Source organism: Melozone crissalis, unplaced genomic scaffold, assembly GCF_028551555.1.
Source record: "Melozone crissalis strain CALT ecotype California unplaced genomic scaffold, PUWL_Pcris_2 ptg000007l_1, whole genome shotgun sequence".
Classification (NCBI taxonomy): domain Eukaryota; kingdom Metazoa; phylum Chordata; class Aves; order Passeriformes; family Passerellidae; genus Melozone; species Melozone crissalis.
Window position 1 is genome coordinate 16,057,561 of NW_026535785.1, and position 18,888 is coordinate 16,076,448.

General features: G+C 40.2%; 1 protein-coding gene across 2 annotated transcripts in view; it reads right to left on the bottom strand.

Annotated features, from left to right (window-relative positions):
* ANKRD27 (ankyrin repeat domain 27) overlaps window positions 1–18,888 on the bottom strand; it is a 54,366-nt gene that overhangs the window by 16,772 nt on the left and 18,706 nt on the right. For both annotated transcript variants that reach the window (XM_054296223.1, XM_054296222.1), the window contains exons 2-18: window positions 15,378–15,508; window positions 14,299–14,409; window positions 13,499–13,655; window positions 11,813–11,967; window positions 11,442–11,501; window positions 11,295–11,348; window positions 11,144–11,209; window positions 10,989–11,065; window positions 10,506–10,627; window positions 9,535–9,613; window positions 8,596–8,728; window positions 4,002–4,094; window positions 3,080–3,207; window positions 2,549–2,631; window positions 1,690–1,805; window positions 864–956; window positions 295–492 (exon numbers count right to left, since the gene is read on the bottom strand). In XM_054296223.1, the coding sequence (XP_054152198.1) occupies window positions 295–492; window positions 864–956; window positions 1,690–1,805; window positions 2,549–2,631; window positions 3,080–3,207; window positions 4,002–4,094; window positions 8,596–8,728; window positions 9,535–9,613; window positions 10,506–10,627; window positions 10,989–11,065; window positions 11,144–11,209; window positions 11,295–11,348; window positions 11,442–11,501; window positions 11,813–11,967; window positions 13,499–13,655; window positions 14,299–14,409; window positions 15,378–15,479 (1,827 nt within the window). In that variant the 5' untranslated portion in view covers window positions 15,480–15,508. The remainder of the gene's footprint in view (window positions 1–294; window positions 493–863; window positions 957–1,689; window positions 1,806–2,548; window positions 2,632–3,079; window positions 3,208–4,001; window positions 4,095–8,595; window positions 8,729–9,534; window positions 9,614–10,505; window positions 10,628–10,988; window positions 11,066–11,143; window positions 11,210–11,294; window positions 11,349–11,441; window positions 11,502–11,812; window positions 11,968–13,498; window positions 13,656–14,298; window positions 14,410–15,377; window positions 15,509–18,888) is intronic.

An 18,888-nucleotide genomic window follows, 5' to 3' on the forward strand; every position in this document is an offset into this window, starting at 1 on the left:
GAGAGAACCAATGTAACTCCACTCATAGAGGAATCTACTGACTGAAACACAAATGAGCTGACAACCTAATAATTAGGAACAGAATATGACTAGGCAGATTAGAAGTAACCATTTACAAGTTCATGTTCTATCCCACAGAGTGTATTCCCACTGCTGGAATTAAAATGGGACCCTTTTTCCTAAGAGTGAAACACACATTTTCTCTTTAATAGTGAAACCCTCTTAGCAGTGAACATCTCCACCTCTGTGGTGTTGCATCAGAAAGAAATCAGGCTGGAAGACGAAGAGGAATACCTTGGAATTCAATGCACACTGCAGGCAAGTCTCTTTCATCCTGTTCTGAATTTCTGGGTTTGCCCCATTTTGCAAGAGCACCTCAATGATGCCCTGGTAGCCCCAGCGAGCAGCAATGTGCAGAGGAGTGTCTCCCTTCTCATTGCCAATATCCAGTCTGCAGGAGTGCACATCATAGTACACCAAAGCCTTGACACACTGGGAAAAAAAGGAAAGCTATCAATAAATTATGGTGTTGTGTCTCAGCTCAGACAACAGGCACAATCCTGAAAGGTTTGTTTTTATTGCTGCTTATGTAAGCCATTACCTAAAGAGAAGGCTTCAGTAGTTCAGTGTCATTAAATAGAGTTAAACAATTAGATTTGCAAAGCACTGCTATCTTTAATGTGAAGTCATATTAAAAATTGCTACAAACTACCAAATAAAGTCCTCATTTAGAGCATTAAACAATTTAGCCTTCAAATATTTTTATTTACTATTTAAAATATATAAGTTTAGTGCTAATTTGCATCAGTTTAATTCCATTGCATTAGAATGCCCATTTGGTTTGATACAAAACAATTACTTACATCCTCATGACCGTAAGTGCAGGCTAAATGAAGTGGAGTATTTCCATTATTGTCCTGAACATCAGTACTTGCCTTGTAGTGCAATAAGAGCAGCTTAAAAGAAAAGCAAAAGTAGACATTTAAGTAGCTAAAAAATTAATGTACAAACAATTATTGCTCTGCAGATTCCTTTAGGGGTCTGGCATGATGAAGCACTCCATGAGACACTAGCTCTGCCTCCTGTTTCAGACACCACCCTCTTGGCACTGCAGCACTGTTTGTGCCCTACCCTGAGAATCACAAAGGCTCTTACATATTCAGAATTTTAACTGAAAAAAATGAAATCTCTACTGCAGCAAACAGTGCAATATATTCACTACATCATCTACCTCACATTTCAAGAGCCTAGGCAAGTGAAGACAACTTTATTTCAACAATGCTAATTGAAGAATATCACATACATTAAATTCCAGCAGACAATAATTACTGTAGTTACACAGTCTATCCTAAACACAGTGTGAAGCATTTAACTCAGCCCAATGGCTGCAATGGTTGTTCTGTCTCAAGCAAGAGCAGAGTTGCTCTCCATCTGCATTATGTATTGGACATTTGGGTTAATAAAGTGGATGAATTATGCAGAGCTGCCAGCTGGTTATTACCAATGGCTGAAAACATTCCAGTAGGAGAAAAAATAAAATATCTTGCAAACTCCAATGACGGAAGATCCTCCATTCTGACAGCTTACACAGCTCTGGTAAAAGCTCCCCAGAAGATCTAAATGGCAGTAACAGTAGCAGAGCTTAGTAAGAGGCATGTATTTATTATTTAGGTTAGGTGTTGTGCTTACTGTAACATTCTGATATCCCTTCTGACAGGCGAGGTGAAGGGGAGTTGAACCGTGGTAATCTGTGGCATTGACAATGGCTCCTTTGGCTACCAGTAAATCCACTAAGGAAGTCTGACCTTGGAAAATAAGCATGCAAAGAAAGGTGTAAACTTTGTACAAGAACACTGCTACTTATCAAATTCAAACAGTGACTATAAACCAAGAGACCCTGCGTTTCTGCATACTATGTTTCTATATACTGCATATTCACTGCCTTGGTATTTAGGGTTTTTTTGTGGCAGATATTTCAAAGCCCCATAAAAGAACCTCCAGCTAAAAGCAAGCTATATTTGTATTCTACAAGTAACAAAATAAAATATTTGGATTCAATATAATAACAAGAAAGGAAATTATAGATAAGAAACCACCCACTAAGAAAATAATACAGCTTCTAATAAAAAGAAAATCAATTACATAATGACCATTATAATATAGGTGTTACAGCTCTACAATGCATAGCCAACTACAGGAAAGAGAAAAGTTGTTTCTCAATCTGCCAGTCCTTTAAAACAAGACTGATTTCTGAGGACAATCTTTACTTTTTTCAAAGCTGAAGAAAGCACCACTGTGGTAACCACTATGGCAAAAATAGAGTCAAAACCCAAAGATTAACTCAGCCATAAGAAACTGAGCTTAAAAGAATACACTACAACTTCAGTCTGTGCTCAGATAGAAACAGCAAAGTTTCAATAGCAAAGAAGCAAAAAAACAACTTAATGCAGAATTCCAACTTTAATACAAAGGTGGGAAACAGACTGACATAAAGACACAAAAGCAAAAGGAGGAGGAAACACTGGTGAAGAACAGCAAGCCCACTCACCACAAATAGCAGCTATATGAAGTGGAGTGTACCCCCGGTCATCTCGGGAAAAGGGGGTGATAATGGAAGGGTCGTTCAGTTTCCTTTAAAACACAATGGTTTGAAAGCAGCTTAATTACCCAGGTGGTGGCAGGAAGGAGGAGAGAAAGGGAAAAGCTGCCAAGGATGGCAAAAAAATTATTTTGGAACTTTTTATCCTTTTACATTGACAAATTATTCCACAGAGAACTTTACATTTTGTTAAGAGAAGTGGGTTAGTCCCAGATCTGTAAGTTTGATTCAACAGAAGAAACACCATGTTTACCAAAGCCCACACAGGCTCCATCACAGAATGGGTGGGTTCCAAAGAATTCTGTATGTTCCCAATATTTCTTCTGTTACTTCAAACCACACACACCCACATGCTCTCCACTACATCCTCAAGTGCTCCCAAATTCCTCTATAACCAAAAGCAGCATACTTCCTGAAGGAAATCTTAGATAAAGGCTTCTACACAGCTTTCTGTGCATCTATGGGGTGAAGGGTGCTCACCCAGAAACCAGCTTCTCGCATTTGTCACAGTAACACAGCGGGTGACACATTTTCTGTACAGTGTCCTTATCACTGTCACCTTGACTGAGCAGCCGCTCCACCTCCTCCTGATCACCTGAAGCAATGTGCTACAAAAAACAAGAGAAGAGAGAATGAGAAACCAATATAAAAGGCCTCCTTTTAAGACAAAATGCCAAGAGTAATTTACTGAAGCACAAAATGAAAGGACTCGATTATGAAAGACGTATTCAAGCATTAGAAAGCAGAAATGAACAATGTCACAGCACAAAACCCCCTAATAGGCATTCACTATTAAAAAGAAACTGTTCTTGGCTTACTTCACTTTCTATAAAAAAATTAAAACAATTCCTATTGTCCCCTTTAGACTCAATCATGAAATTGAGCTCCCTCTGTGCAAAAACATGTCTATAAAATTACTAAGTCTCCAGCCATAAGCTGTGAACATATAATTAGAAGCTCTGCTTTGTGTCCTTGTATAAGCAAAATTCTTTTAGAATGACAGTATGAGATTAACAGATAATATGAAGTAGCTGTCAGGTGACTACATCTAAATTATTTCAGAAAGCTCTTCCAATTTGAAGCACTAAAAGCTGGGAGACACAAGCAGTGTCACATCTGTGATTTAAATGGGCCACACAATACCAACAGCAGTAGCATTTCATCCTCATTTGCTTCTATATTTCATATAAGACATACTGAAATCCATAAGATTATATTATGTTAGCAAGGCTTTGGCACAGAGATGTACTCTGTTCAAAAGACACTTTTAGCATCTACTAAAGAACATTTCACAGTACTAATGTAATTAACCCTTCATTACATTCCAGAAAACTGCAGAAAGGGAGGGATATAAACATGAAATGTGCAAATACATACATATTCTGCCATAAAAGTTATTAACCTTAAATAAGCAGTCTATTGGTGCAGCAGACATCTGGGACAACAAGTTCATCCTTTGTCTTAAGAGCAGCTTGTCACACAGACTCTCAGATTCCTGAAAATAAAACAGATAGATTGATTATTTATACAGTCATCTGTAGGAAAAGGGCAGAACCTTAACAGGGAATTAACTTTTAAAAATATGAAACATGTATTTACTATGCATGAATTATCAGACACATGGGAAATCTGAATCAATTTCACTTTTAAGATTTTGAGACTTAAAAGACTGGGCACCCATAGAAATAATAATGTTTACCAGAATATTTCTTTACTGAAATTCACTGTGAATTAACATTAATGAAATTATGGCAGTGCCATCTAAAAAAGAACACAGCAAAATTAAAAAATACATATCAAAGAAAGCATGAACTGTAAGAGGTAGAACACAGCTTTCTCAAGAGGAGAAATTAGGGAAATTCACATGAAATATGTCTACTGATGGCTACTAAAAAAGACGACCCAGATACAACTCTGACTCAAAGAATTCTTAACTCTCTGCTGTTGGCTGAAAAATAGAAGATTGCAGTAGGCAAAGCATTGCTCTGCAGCAGATCCATCTGTGCAATTTCCTACTTGGTCTGAGCCAGGCAGATACAGCTGCAACCTAGCATCAGCCCTTGGAGACAGCTGAAGATACACTTCAGGATGCACTAAAGAATATAAATGCCTCTAAAGCCAGGTGAAAATTACTAAGTGGAGGTGGATTTTGAGGTGGCACTACTGACTCTCCCATGAAATAAAACAACAACCCAAGGAAAACACTTCCTAAGAATGCAGATGGAAACTTCTGCATGTGGTTGGTTCTGATCCACAGCTGCTTGTGGTTGGCAGTGGTGCTGTTGCAGGATAATGGCTCTCCAGAAATGGAAAGACTTCAGCCTCCATAAAACAGAAAACCACTGCATTTAAGACACACACCCATGTATCAGGCAAACTTCAATGGTTTAGGATCTGGGCTATGGCTTTTGCAATTAAAGTCTATCAAGACCAGATGTAAATGAGTAAAACCAGTCTGACTCCACTCTTACATTAGAAAGTCAGCATGAAATTTGAGCCTCATAAACTGCAAATAAACAACATTAGTTGATTCAGACTTTCTAGAAATTAAGACTATTCATGTTTCAAAATCAACACAGATGCCTCTCATAAAGCTGCCCAAAAAACCCTTAAGAGTTCAGCAAATAACGTCATTAAAACATGTTTGTGAGGTCTGGAGATGAAAGTTTTTCTCTGTACTTGACAGGAAGTTGTTTGTATTTAGATACATGAAGGTGACAAACATTCACCAATCTTTTCAAATCTCTGTACTTTAACTAAGGATACCCAAGCATATCTTCTCAGAATTGCAAGGCATGTAACACTGGTCTCCTTAGATAGATTCTTCACTCTGAACAGGAATAACTTCCCTAATCCCTACTCAGAATTTCTGGCATGGATGCTCACAGACAGCTTCATACTTTCACTGTGGAGAATCTAAGTAACCACTAGCAAGAAATACTGCCATTTTAGAACTGCTCCTTCCACAGTGTGTGTCTTCAAGGGAAGCATTCCCCAAGTGGAATCATTATTTTAAGAGTCATATGAGACAGCAACCCTAATGTAGCAGTATTACATATTTATTATATAAACAGAATAAAAAGAGCCCAGGTGAAACCACATAGCTTCAATAGTGAAATATAGAATGACAAGAATCAAATATTCACTGAAGGATTAACCAAGTTTGGGCTTTCAAAGTCAGAATCCACTTGTATCAGCTTTACTCACAGCCCAAGAATTTGTATTTCTTTTAAAAATAGATTGCTTGGAGTGAGACTTTCAGGTATTTTAAGGGTATGTTGCCTAGAAAATACACACTCAAACATTAATGACCTTTTTAATCTAATACTACAATGTGCAGAAAAAGAAAGTATTTGTATCTATGAGAGTGCTCCTTTGTAATCATCTATCCCAAGTCATTCCCCCTGATTACAACTGATAACTTGGAGAAAATACAGGTGGCAGAAGCTAGAAAAGGAACTCTTGAGCACAAACTAAGGGTAGTGAAGTGTTTGGTGAGGAGGGGAAGTAAGGATCATGTCCCATCTGAAGCTCTTCCCACACATGAAACAAAATGCTGCCTATTCCCTCATGGCTGGCTCTGACTCCCTATTTTTTTATACCTCACTTGAACCCTCTGAACTTGAGAGTCTTACTACACATTAGCTGAGCAAAGGAATGAGCTGGTATCCAACACTTATTAACAGGAATTCTAATTGAATAATGTTGACAATTCAGAAAATAAAATTGACTCTCTCATGCTTTACAGGCTCCTCTCTTCCCCACAAAGTGTCTCACAAGGACTTGCATGACCTTGGGTGGAGGGATTTGGCAAGAACGTCCTGAGTGCATTTCACTTACTGACAGGAGGGTGAGAATGTGCCCATTATCCCTCAGGGTACATTAGTCCCCTGCTGAGTTTCTTTCTGCAGTAATCTTCATTAGGGATTGGACAGCAGCATTCAGCTGCCAGCAGCTCCATCTGAAGCCAGCTATAAAATTAAGCATAACCACATAAGGGGCTGTAATGAAGCCCCAGGGCACAGCAATGCTCCTGCTCACTTCAATCCCACACCCCTTCCAGCACAATCTGGAGAAGGAAATCACAGGGCAGCAAGATGACAGCTGCTGCTTCAAAGTTCATCCCCTTTACCAGAGAGAAAAGGACAACTCTCAACTGGGAACTTCATGAAGGGAGAGCAATGCTCCTCCAACTCCTCCCTACTCTTCTTCCATTTCCACCTCAGTCTCTTTTCATTGTGTGCCACCTTCTCCTGCCCAGGAGCAAAGGGTGCTCTGGCTGTTTCCTTTCCACCTGTCCCTCATTTCATCCTCAGGGCTCTGCTGCCTTCCAGCCACGCTGACTCCAAGGAAAGGAAATGCAAGAGGACTTGGTGCTGCACATTCACCCTGAAGTGATAAAGTTCTCTGGGTCTGGAGCTGATCCAGCTGAAGTATGGGCAGAAACACTAATGGCTTGCTCTTCCCATGGTGCAGACACTGAATTCCTCATTTAGATTCTCAAATATACAGTTTGTCTTTCAAGACGGGTGCCTCCCAACCTATTCTACCTTAATGGAAGTGGCACTTAAGGTACAACATTTGAGTGCAATCCCAGTATAAAAACTGCTATCCTCAACTACAGCAAAAGGGATAGGAGCAGACATTTATTAGGAAACAGTCTTTATTCTAGAAATTCAAGAGCATCATATTCTATCTTAGTTTGCTGGTATTGTTGTAGAAGATGATTCTACTTTGGTTTCAGTTTCCTTTCAGAGCACCAGCTTTGCTCTTTGTGTATTAATTGTGAATGACAGCCAAGTGACTGCAGGAAGCAAAATCATATAGCAGGTTGTTTCTTTTAAACTAACATTTTTATTTTTTTTAATATAATTCAATTACAGACAAGAAATACCACTCTCTTTGCACAATATGGAAGTGTTGATTTGTTTTTTGGGGGTTTTTTTTGAGTGTACAAAACAAACTCATACAAGTTCATGGAAAAATCCCAGAAAAGGACAAAACCAGAAATATCAAGAGGCCAAAATGTTACATTAAGTGCTTCTTAAGTCTGTGCCCCAGGTTGTCCCATCCCAAGCCCTGCACACTGAACCATTGTTCTGGCCCCTGCAGTTAGACTCCAGTGCTTTGCAGTTGGGCAGACTGAGACACACTGAATTCACTCTGGTCCCACGTTCACTCCTTTTGATGTCCACATCAGCTCAGGAAAACCTAGTTTTACAACAGTAGAAAATTTTACAGGAGTGGTAAGACTGGATTCCTTGACTAAATCTACAAAGTTCTTAAATTACAGAAGTCTCTAAAGTCACATCAGCATCACCCTTGACTGGCCTGCAGGGATGTGACCAGATGGACAGCAGGTCTAGGTCCAGGAGGAAATCTCTCATGCATCCACAGATTTCCTGCCCCTGCTAGGTCAGAGATCCCAAGAGCCAAACTGACCTTCAAACAGCACCTTATCACAGCCCTGCACCCCCTAAGCCATCAGCTCAGAGCAGCACTGGAACCCACACTGCAAACACATGGAATTCTTCCACTATGAAGATCTACTGAAAAATTCTAAATTACACTGCTATCTCCATTCTGCTAGCATAGCTAAGCTTTTTTACATTACACAAAAATTTAAGCTGTGCCTCCTCCCAAGTACTGCATTTCCATAATCATGGTGGAGTACAGGACATAAACATACTGGAGACTCATCTGTAGAAAACAGTGCTGCCATTTCTCCTCTAACCATATAAAGAGGCAGACTTGACATTTAAGTACTTCCTCAAGAAGTATGCAATGAACAAAAATATTGTTTTTCTGGTTTATAGGACTTCATTATAATAATTTAGGTAAATTTAGCATTTGCTTCAGGTAGTCACCTCTACTCATTTTTTTAAGCAAAAGAAGGAAATTCTTGAGTTAGTTACTTGTATCCCCTGGCAGGACTAACACCCACAAAGGTACTACAGTGTATCAAGCAGGCATGTGACAGACTCTGAGTAGCTTACTGTGGGTCTGTCCGAGAGGTTGCCCTGGCGGATGTACTCGATGGCAGCCTCGATGGAGGTCAGGCAGTACCCCAGCTCATCCTTCACTGAGCTGCACAGCCTGAAGTTCTTTATGTAACTCAGGTTGGCCATCCTGAAAAGGAAAAAATTAAAGTTGTGAATCACTGAAACTGAGACACTAGCATGGCATATTGCAGCTCACCTGAGGCAATCCAGGCAGACAATGGGGTGAGTTGGGAAAAAACTTCTACAAAGCTTGTTAGGCCAGCAAGATGGCTGTTCTGAGCTTGGAGAGTGACTCTACTGATCTCTTAAATATTCAATGAGGAGTTATCAACTAGATGGAAGGAATGGAAGGATAAGGGCAATAATGGGAGATGAACATCTTTGAAGTGAGTGAAGCAATGCTTCCAGCACCATAAGCACCACAGTGATAGCTACAAGTTAAAGGCCAAATGCTGATCTCAGAGATCCAGGACAGAACAGCACAGACAATCAGTTCAGCTACAGCTGGAAGGTTTAGACAGACTCTTACTGGAAATGAGGAGACACAATGGCACAAGCTAGCAGGAAGTAATGAAACATTCACATCTAGTTTCTCTGTAAGAAATGCACCAAATCTTGACAAGCATAAAGGTGTCACAGCTCCCAACACAGATGAAAGAACCAATCTGTGAAGGCTGTATTGACACATAGATTTGGTTGAGAGATGGCCTCCCACTACAACATTTTTTAGGCTGAGAATCAAAACAAAGGCGCATCCCTGATTGCTCTTTCATTTAGTTACATATAACACATCTCTGTTATTTATCCTATAAAACATTTTCTGCATTTCAACAGGACCTCTTACACTTTCAGGAAGTTATTACTGTGTGTTCAGAAACATTTGTCTCTATAGCAGCACTACACAAGTTCTATATAGCTAGAACAGTTACATACCAGTTTGGGATTTCTGTTTTTACAAGCAAATACAGCAAAACAGAGAGAAGATCATCTGCACACATGGTTTCCATGTTAACTAAAAAAAAGAATTCACATTTGGTATTAGTCATGTCATGGTTCAAATCAAGAGTAGTAACTCTAAAATTCTGCTTCTTAAGACTAAGGGTCAGCTCTACTAGTAGAGAAGGCATGGAGAGCCCAGGGCAGGCCTCCAAATGTTCTCAAATCTCTCACTGAAACAGTCTGCCAGGAGCCAACACACAGATGCAGTTTGTGCAGTACACACTGCAATATTTGACTAGAATCCCTCCCTTCCCACACAGCAAGGGCCAGAGCATTAGCTCAAGATTTCTGAAATTCTTGAGGGCAAAGACTATGCTCACAGCTGATACATTTTTCCATAACCCAGCAGTCTTCCTAGAGAAGAGATGAAGTAGGGAAAGCATGAGTTCGCTGTGCTACTCTATTTGCTTTGTAGAAGTACCTTCTCTTTTAAAGCTAGATAAAGTGCCAGGTTAAGAGGACTGTGCTTTTGTATCACACAATCATGTCTGCAATCCACAGCAGCACATTTGTGTGGCCCCAACCAACAGTGCATTTTGCAAAAGATGCATCTCAAGAGTCTCAATTTCAAGATGTTAAGAGAAACATGGACAAATACACAAGAATGATCCAGCAACAATCTCCAGTGTTTAAAATGGATCACCCTCAGTGTCCTGGCAGATATGAGCTTCCTACATGTCCAAGGTAAAACATACACAAGCTAACCCAGTACCCCACCCCAGCCCACAGGAACCAGTGCTGACACACCTACCTCACTTCCCTTCCCTTCTGCCTTGTTCAGAGACCTTAGAGACTCCAGCTCAGCTGTGTTTGATCCCCAAGAGTTACCCAAACAGTTGTTTATATACTGAAGTGCTCTGTGTGTGCTGGTTAAGTTTAAAATTATGAATTGACTAATTACTGACCTCTTTGGCTTGGAGACTGCATAATAATTTGTACAACTTTACGCAGACAAAGCAGCTTCTGTTGAGGGGAAGTGCATTTGTTCAACTGGCCCAGCTCCCGCTTTGCACGTGGTATATTAAAACTACAAAATAATTAGAAAGGAATGATTAGCATACAGAGTTCCTCTGCAGGATGTCCAAAGCCCAAGTTTTAACCTATACAGAGCTGAGTTAAAGAATGGTTCCAAAATATGCCCACTTCTACTCCAAGTGCACCTGCATTTCTGTATCCTCTAGATGGCTTAAAAATATAAAAGTAAAGGAGTCAACAATCAATGCACAGACTGTCCTCCTATGACACTTGCAAAGCTTTGATTTTACATCTCAAATGAAAGTATAAAAAAAACTTGCTAGTATCTGAAGGAAAACACTTTTTGGCTGGCATGATTCTATTTAAGACAGGATCTCAGTGACTCTTCAAGAATCCACAGTCATCTCTCTCACCTGAACTCAGGCTTCACTCCAATGTCTTTTTGCTGCAGGTCTTGAAGGCTCCTCGTGATTTTATTAAAATCAGCATCCTAATTAATAGAAAGGCAACAGGTTTTTCAAATGCCTTAGATGAGTATCAGTAGTATGGAGCAATCAAAGAAACTTACCTCGCTTGCCTCAATTGTCCCCACATACTTGAAGATTAGGTCATAAATAGCATGATGGATATACATCTGTAGGAAAAAAACAGTATTTTAGGCATGAAAGGGAGAATTAAAAACAGCTTGCTAATTATTTTCCTTCATTTCAGATGCTTACTTCAACTGCTTGTTTGATCAGATTCATCTGCTCTTCTTGCTTTGCAAGCATCTTCTAGAAAAGCAAAGCCATAAACAGCAAGAGAAAGTCAGATAATTTATTGCCTAAGTAACACTGGACTATGCATTTAGGGGAGTAAGTCTTTACCAAGTGCGAATCTCTCAAAAGATGCTGCAGACATTTGGTATAAAGTGCATTGACAGAATCCTAGGAGAGAGAAAAGATAAAAGCCATCAGGTTCAGGTTAATGGGACTTGAAGGAGCAAAGCCTAAATAAGTAATGTAAGTTCTTCCCTGTCTCAGAAGTGTACAGTATGGTAAGAGTTTCAGCAATAATAACTGCATTTACTAAACAGTCCAGATAGTGAAATTCTTAAATGTAAATTACCACTTCTCCCTCCTCCCCCTTCACAACTCTAGGCTGCTCTGACACAGAAAAGCTCAATAAGGCAAAGATAACAGCACCAGTGCAGCTAATTATATTTAGCACATTAGACATCAGGAAGGAAGATACTGACTATGTAGTGGCGCAGGCTTTTCCTCTCGTGCTCTTTAAATGTTCTATAGAAAGATGCTATGTATTTATCAAATCTCTCACAGTGCCTTCCCAAGAACTCTCTAACATCTTCAATGTTCTTAAGAGAATAGGAGTTTGATGAAGCTGTAGATTCACCTAAAACAAAAGCCAAGAATTAATACACAGGTTTAATATATGTATGCATTTGGTCCCTACATATACAGCCAGCTTGTGTACACTGAAACATGAACTCAGCTGACTGCACCTTTAACAAGACACATTGCCTTTAATTAAAGAATTTAAGAAGTCACATTTGAGCAGGCTCCCCTGCTTTCTATGTCAAGTGTTTATTTGGAATAGCTAACACAGATTTCCCTTATTTTTTTTTTTTTTTTTCACACTGGGATCATTTCTTACCACATGCACTCAGCTTATGAGTTGTGTAAGTCAAGCTTGGAAGCAGAAGAAAAGCACATTAGAGTGTTGACAGAGTGACCGTGCAGGAAGTCAGGGTGCTTTAAGTGAGCTGCAAAAATCCCATCGTGGACTTTTACATAAGCTATTCTTTATTTAGACATGCTTTCTCTGAATGGGAGAGCAAAGTTACATGAAGCAACATTAAAGCAAATCCACTTTTTTTCCTGACTAAAACAACTGAATCCCTCACTTAGAAATTATGCTGTTTCTCCAAAAAGCATTTCTAGGCAAATCTTTCATCTTCAATCAAAGGCAGCCAGCTAATAAGAGGCTTAAATCATTATTTTCAAATTACTTTTGAAATTAGAAACTCATTCACTTCTGAAAGACTGTGATATGACTATATTACATAATGGCTATAAAGAGTATCACATGAATAATTTTTGAGATATACATTAACACATACAGAATTTAAGGCTATAAGAATGGCAGTGGGGTTGTTTTGTTTTTCTAAAGCCTTCCATACTTCCCTCACAATAATACTTTCACACTACCCTAGTACTACCTCTCTTTACATTCACTTGTTTTACATATTTTTATTTATTTAGGAAGACTAATGTTTTTACTTCAGAAAAAGCTGAAGCTTCTAAGCTTCTTAAGGAGCTTCTGTTGTTAATTAGTAAACATTGATTGTTATACAAGTTCACAAGGACATGCTGTTAACATTCACAGTACTGACTGCAGTCTTGGAAAGAGTCACAGCCCTCAGGAACACTTTTAGTGCAGGACAAAAATTGAGACATTCCACTTCATAAATGGGGCCACCATCAGCAGACTGCTACCCAACTCTGCCAGACAACCTCTATCCCCCTGCAAAGTAATCATGAAAGAATTTACCTCTCCAGTTTTTTGTGCATCCACCTTGCATCTCAAGACACATATGACAACATTCAGGATTAAATCCCTTTTTTAAGCAGTCAGCAATAAATTGAGCACAGCTAAGAAAAATCATGCTGGATTAAGTATTCCACAGATAATTCTTAATTCTACAGGATTTATGCCCCATTCTCAGCACTAGTTTTGCTGGGAGCAACTTGGCATTTCTCTGCAGCAGCACACCAATATCTGGCCCAGCAAGCTCATAAAGGCCAAGGGTTTTTAACCAAGCCAACACTTTCCAGAATGAACACATTTATTAAACACAAACGCTAATTGGCTCACTGTGCCAAGGCAGCCACCAAACTGAAAATATGCAGCCACCAATACATACTCGAGCTTTCTGTTTTTTCCAGTGGATGAGCTATGCACAATATACTAAAGCTTTCTTCTTTTTCATTGTAAAAGGTTTCCTCAAAGAGAACAGGTACTGAGAGAGTGTAATTAAAACCAGCTCCTAGAATGATGAGGTTGCCTTGAATGAAGATCTCCTGAAACAAGACAAAGCAGAACAAGTGTGAAACTACTAGAAAAAAAAGTGCTCTTTGGCTTCTGCCTTGTATAGTCACATTTCAAAGGGGGAGAAGAGAAATTTGCAAGGTGAGAAAGCTCCAAATTGGAGAAATTTCACATTTTCATGCTGTGTTGACACTGAAACAAAGGCTCCTTCATTGGGCAGTGGCTGGCTGAACCTTGCTTACAGAAATTTGTTTTACAAGTCTACTGCTGGAGGAGGTTTCAGACAATCACCAAGGTCTTGTTTGCAGATTTTAGAGCACTTTTAGCAGAAAGGAAATTTAAAAACCCCAGCAGCTTAAGAACAGGACTTAATCCCAGGCTCAGAAAAATACCTCACACCTTGTGTGCATTTCTCACACCTGGCTTTCTTTCCCCAGCAGCTCCAGTGAGGACATCTGGAAATCCTGATGGCAGCCTGCAAACTATCTCTAGTGCAAGCTGTATGCCCAAGTTCTCAGCCTGTACTGCAAAATTAGAAATGAAAACCCTGGATCCTATGCAGTGTCAGCCCTGCTTGCCTTGTCTGTAACCATCAGTTCACACAATCACTCACAGCAGCAGTGAATCACTCCCTGGAGTGTCCCCAAGCCACATTCAGATATCAAACAGAAATACCTTTCCATTTAAGGTTTGAAAATTTTCTTCCAGAGGCTTCAGAACATAAGATTCAAACTGGCAGGTAGAAAGACTGTTGCTTGAAAGGCTTCCTTTGCATGGAACTAGCACCTAAAAGAAGTTAAATCATGTTAAAGAGAGAAATGCTGTGTATTGCCAGCTGTTTATCAATACCTTTTGTCCTTATGAGGCAACCAATTAAATCAGGCTTTTAAATATTTACAGCAAACATATAGGAACTATAGGTGCTTTCATTTTTAAAAAAAGGAGAGGTTATCACTAGACACACAGCCTGATAATTAACCCAGAAATCTCACTTAGTAACTTATCTGGAAAAGGCTGACATGCAACTGAAGCAAATAATACTAAGGGAAGTAAATGAAATCTTTAGTTACTTAGCACCAGTCACAAATAATTTAAAATGACAACAGATGACTAAAAATTAAGCAGCTAATAAAAAAGTGAAGTATATTTTCAAACTCAAATAAAAATCCATCAGAAAAAGGTCTAGGATAAATATCTTGGGTTTAGGCCAGCAGATTGGCAATTTGGGGCAAATTCCTAATTAGAAAGAAACAAATTTTATCAAAAGGTGACAATAATTTCCATGTTTAATGGAGTCTCTACACACTTAAATGTGAATGAAAATTAATTGCAAAACACTCAGATTAGTAAATATTAAGGACTGAAGTTTTTATTCCAGGTCAGTTTAATAGCTTTATTTTGCTATGTAAAATGCTGTCAAATGAGTAACTGCTTGTCCACCAGGCATCTCAAAAGGTCAATCTCATTTAAGTTATAAACTTGTGGGAAAATATGTAACTTCAGTTCACAGAAAAGAAAATCAGGTTCCTGTAGTGTTCAGAAACAACACCAACCTTAGCTTTTTACTATCTTGCAATATATCAAGAGGTCCATATTAGTAAATAACGTGCAGCTTAAACTAAAAATGGTTCTGCTTCATTTCCAAGTTTTGTAGGCTTGAAATAATCTTTACATGTTTCATAGCAGACATAAAATATAAGTTCAAACAGCTACTATTCACCAGGCAGCTTTTAAATATACTTTTTCATACTTACAATACCATGGAGTTCTGCAACTTTGCTGCATAGGTCAGGACGGCGCTTCTGAATGGCCAAATAAAAGGGATTTTTCAAGATATCTTCATCATACATAGCCATATGGACTTCAGATATTCCAAGGAGATGTTCTAAAATACAAATGGAGAATGGCTGATGTATCATACATGGTATCTGTTAAAACATAATATTTGGGAATACCTAGGGGCAGTTTGATTCTCCTTGTACAAAAGGGAAAAGCAGTTTCAGGCCTTGATGTAAGCAGCCAATGACATTGCTAAACTAGGATAAGAAGTTATTCAGACAGAATATTTTTCATGATTATACATTTCCAATCACACAGTCCTCCTCAATGTCTCCTTAGGCCTTCCAGGTATTGGAGTCTAACTGTGAATATCAGAGAGAAGTTAAGATCAAAATTATTACCACTTTGATATACAAACTAGCTTCTCCTGCTGAGATCTAAAGCCAAGAGATAAATTAACAGCCTTTTCACAGCAGATTCTACTGCACCACAGGACATTGATGCTTTTGCTCTGTGCTCATGTAAGTCTTAATATTCACCTGTATAAGGATTGCTCACACACACCAATGAGACACTCAGACAGTGTAACAGAAACCCTCATGTAAGGCAATCCTCAACTTTCCAGGCAAAGTTAGAGGCACACCAAGGAGATACGAATATCCATGCCATAATTAAAAAGCCACCGTGAAATTTATCATAATTTGTGGTCATCTCTACTCCCATGAAAAGACTCTCAGTGATTTGAGGTCAGGCTGCTGAGTAACATTTGGCTAAACAGAGCAAAAGAGCAACTGGAGAGTGAAAATCCAACCTGTAAACATTGGAAATGCTGTCACCAGGTGTCACAGTGCCCTGGAGAAGATGATCCCTAAGGAATCAGACCTTCACCTCCTTGCTTTCTCAATTCCAATTCTCTGTAACATATCATACACAAGGGCAGGAAAAACCCTAACAGGTCCCTCCTAGAGTAACTTCAGAATTTATTTTTTTAACAAGAATTGAGATTAACAGACATAAAAATGCTTAAATAACAAGCTTATTCTATCTTTCCCCTCATGCAGGTTTCCTTAGTAATCAACAGAAGTTGAATTTCCTCATGCAATTTCAGCTGTATCTAGCAAGAAAGGGTGAGCACAGCTAGAGACTTGAATTTGAGCACACCACCCTTACACAATCAGTACCTCCAAAGCAGAATTATTCTTAGCACATCATTTCCTCAGTGTGAGCTCACTGTTCAAGGGGGTGGAAAAATATACACCCAATTCCCATGGATTCCAGATAGCCTTTGAGTTTCAGCCATGCTATCAGCTGATCTGCAGCCTGCTAACTGAGCTGGGCTCTGGTCCATCCCCTGACCAGGCACAAGCAGAGTCCCCTTAAAGAGTTAAACACAAACACCACCAGTTAAAGTAGAAGTCATTTCCACTATAAATTTATCACCAGTTACCTAGAGCTTGGACAACCTCAGCCTGAACCACTGAAGTCTGGCAGTGGCAGGTAAGTGCCTCAAGCAGCTTTCCTGCACAATGCCAGACAAAATGGTCCCTCTGCTTTCAAAGCATACAGTAACACAAAGAGCTTCCATGAAAGACTTCTTATCCAGGGCTCCCATATCAGCACAGCCATACAGTTTGCTAATACAGTGAGGAAGAAAATGTTTGCTCATTAACATCTTCAGAACACCAACCAAGTTGAGTAATTAAAGACTGTGAACCTATAAAAAGTCCAGCTTATTATGGGCTCAACACAAGCAATCTGCATTTGAAGCCCCAAAACAACCCATGTCCTGGGCTCATCCCCCTGCATGAGCAGCAGGTCAGGGGAGGGGAATCTGTCCCTGTGCCCTGCTCAGTGAGACCCCTCCTGCAGAGCTGCCTCCAGGCCTGGGCTCCCAGCACAAGGACATGGAGCTGCTGCAGCAAGTCCAGAGGAGGGACACAAAGATGCTTCAAGCTCTGGAGACAGGCTGAGAGAGGTGGGGGGCTCTGCCTGGAGAAGAGAAGGCTCCAGGGTGACCTTGCTGCACACCAGTACCTAAACTGGCTGTAGAGAGACTTCTGACAAGGAACTGAAGTGACAGGACAAGGGCAAGAGCCTCCCACTAAAAGAGGGTGATTTGTGTTAAATGCACAGAAGAAATTCTTCCCTGTGAGGGTGCCGAGGCCCTGGCACAGAAGCTGTGGCTGCCCGATCCCTGGAGTGTCCAAGGCCAGGCTGGACAGCTCTGGTAGAAGGTGTCCCTGCCCACAGCCAGGGCTGGAACAAGATGGGCTTTAAGGTCCCTTCCAACTCAGACCAACCAATTCTATAATCCCTGATCTGTCCTGCCACAGTGTCTGGGTAAACAGGATGATCACCAGTAATTCCACCACATGATTACTATGAAGGTTTCTTGGCATTTAGCTGCAATCCAAGTCCAAGCTGTGGCTCCTTCCTCAGCCAGCACAGAGGGAAGAGAAGAGGCAGCATAAGCCCTGTCCAGGTCTGCTGCAGGAACACAGATTGCTGATCCACACAACAGCAGGGCTGAGACTTCATGGGCAGGACTAGTTAGCTACAGAAAACCTGCCTGCTGAACATCTGGCTAGGCCACAACTCCAACTAAGTCTGAATGACTGCAGCTTGCAGTCCAAACATGACTCAGTGACAAATTAGTATATACACTGAATTGTTTTCAGTTATAAGTCAAGCACTGAGCAGGGCTGTATGTACATACATGTGCAACCTGCACAATAGTTTGCCACAGCAAGACTTGAGAATCCTACATGGGGTTTTTTAGGGATGGTTTTGGATGTTCCTGTCCTCATCACAGCAGATAAACTGGCCTGAAGTAAGAAAGGCAAAGGAGCCCTGTAGGCAGAATCCCATCCATGGAAGGCAGTGACGCTTATAACTAAAAGTGCATGAAGCAGGTAAGGATTTTTTTTCCCCACAGGTGGATCAAGGTTTCAGTGAAGGGCATTTTTTCCCACATCTAAGAAGTAGGCCTTAACTGAAGAAAACAGGCTCAGGTTACAGATCAGGAAAAGCTTCCAAAAGGGAAGGTAAGCACATGGTTTAGATTGCTTGGCAAAGCTATCAAGTCTCTCATGTTGTAAATCTCCAAGAATGTGTCAGACAAACCTCTACTAGAGGTGATAGTGGACATAAAGCTGGGAGGGTGGATGATTTGGCCTTTTGAGACACTTTCCAAACCAAGCTTTCATTAACGCAGCTGTCCCACTGAGGCAGTTTCATCTGCCTTTAGTTTGGTGCATTTGTGTATCTGCCCAAGCAGCAGATGATGAGACTGCTGAGATCCTCCCCAAGACAGCAATGGAGAAGCTGTTAGCACACCACACACTGCCAGGGGAAAAGGCATATTGACACAAGGAGGCAACCAAGCATCAGACTGCAGTGCTAAAACTGCAGAGCACAAATGTCTCCAACAGCTTTATTGCCAGTCTTTCAGCCTAATAAATCTTCAAGTCCAAAGACTTCTTCCCA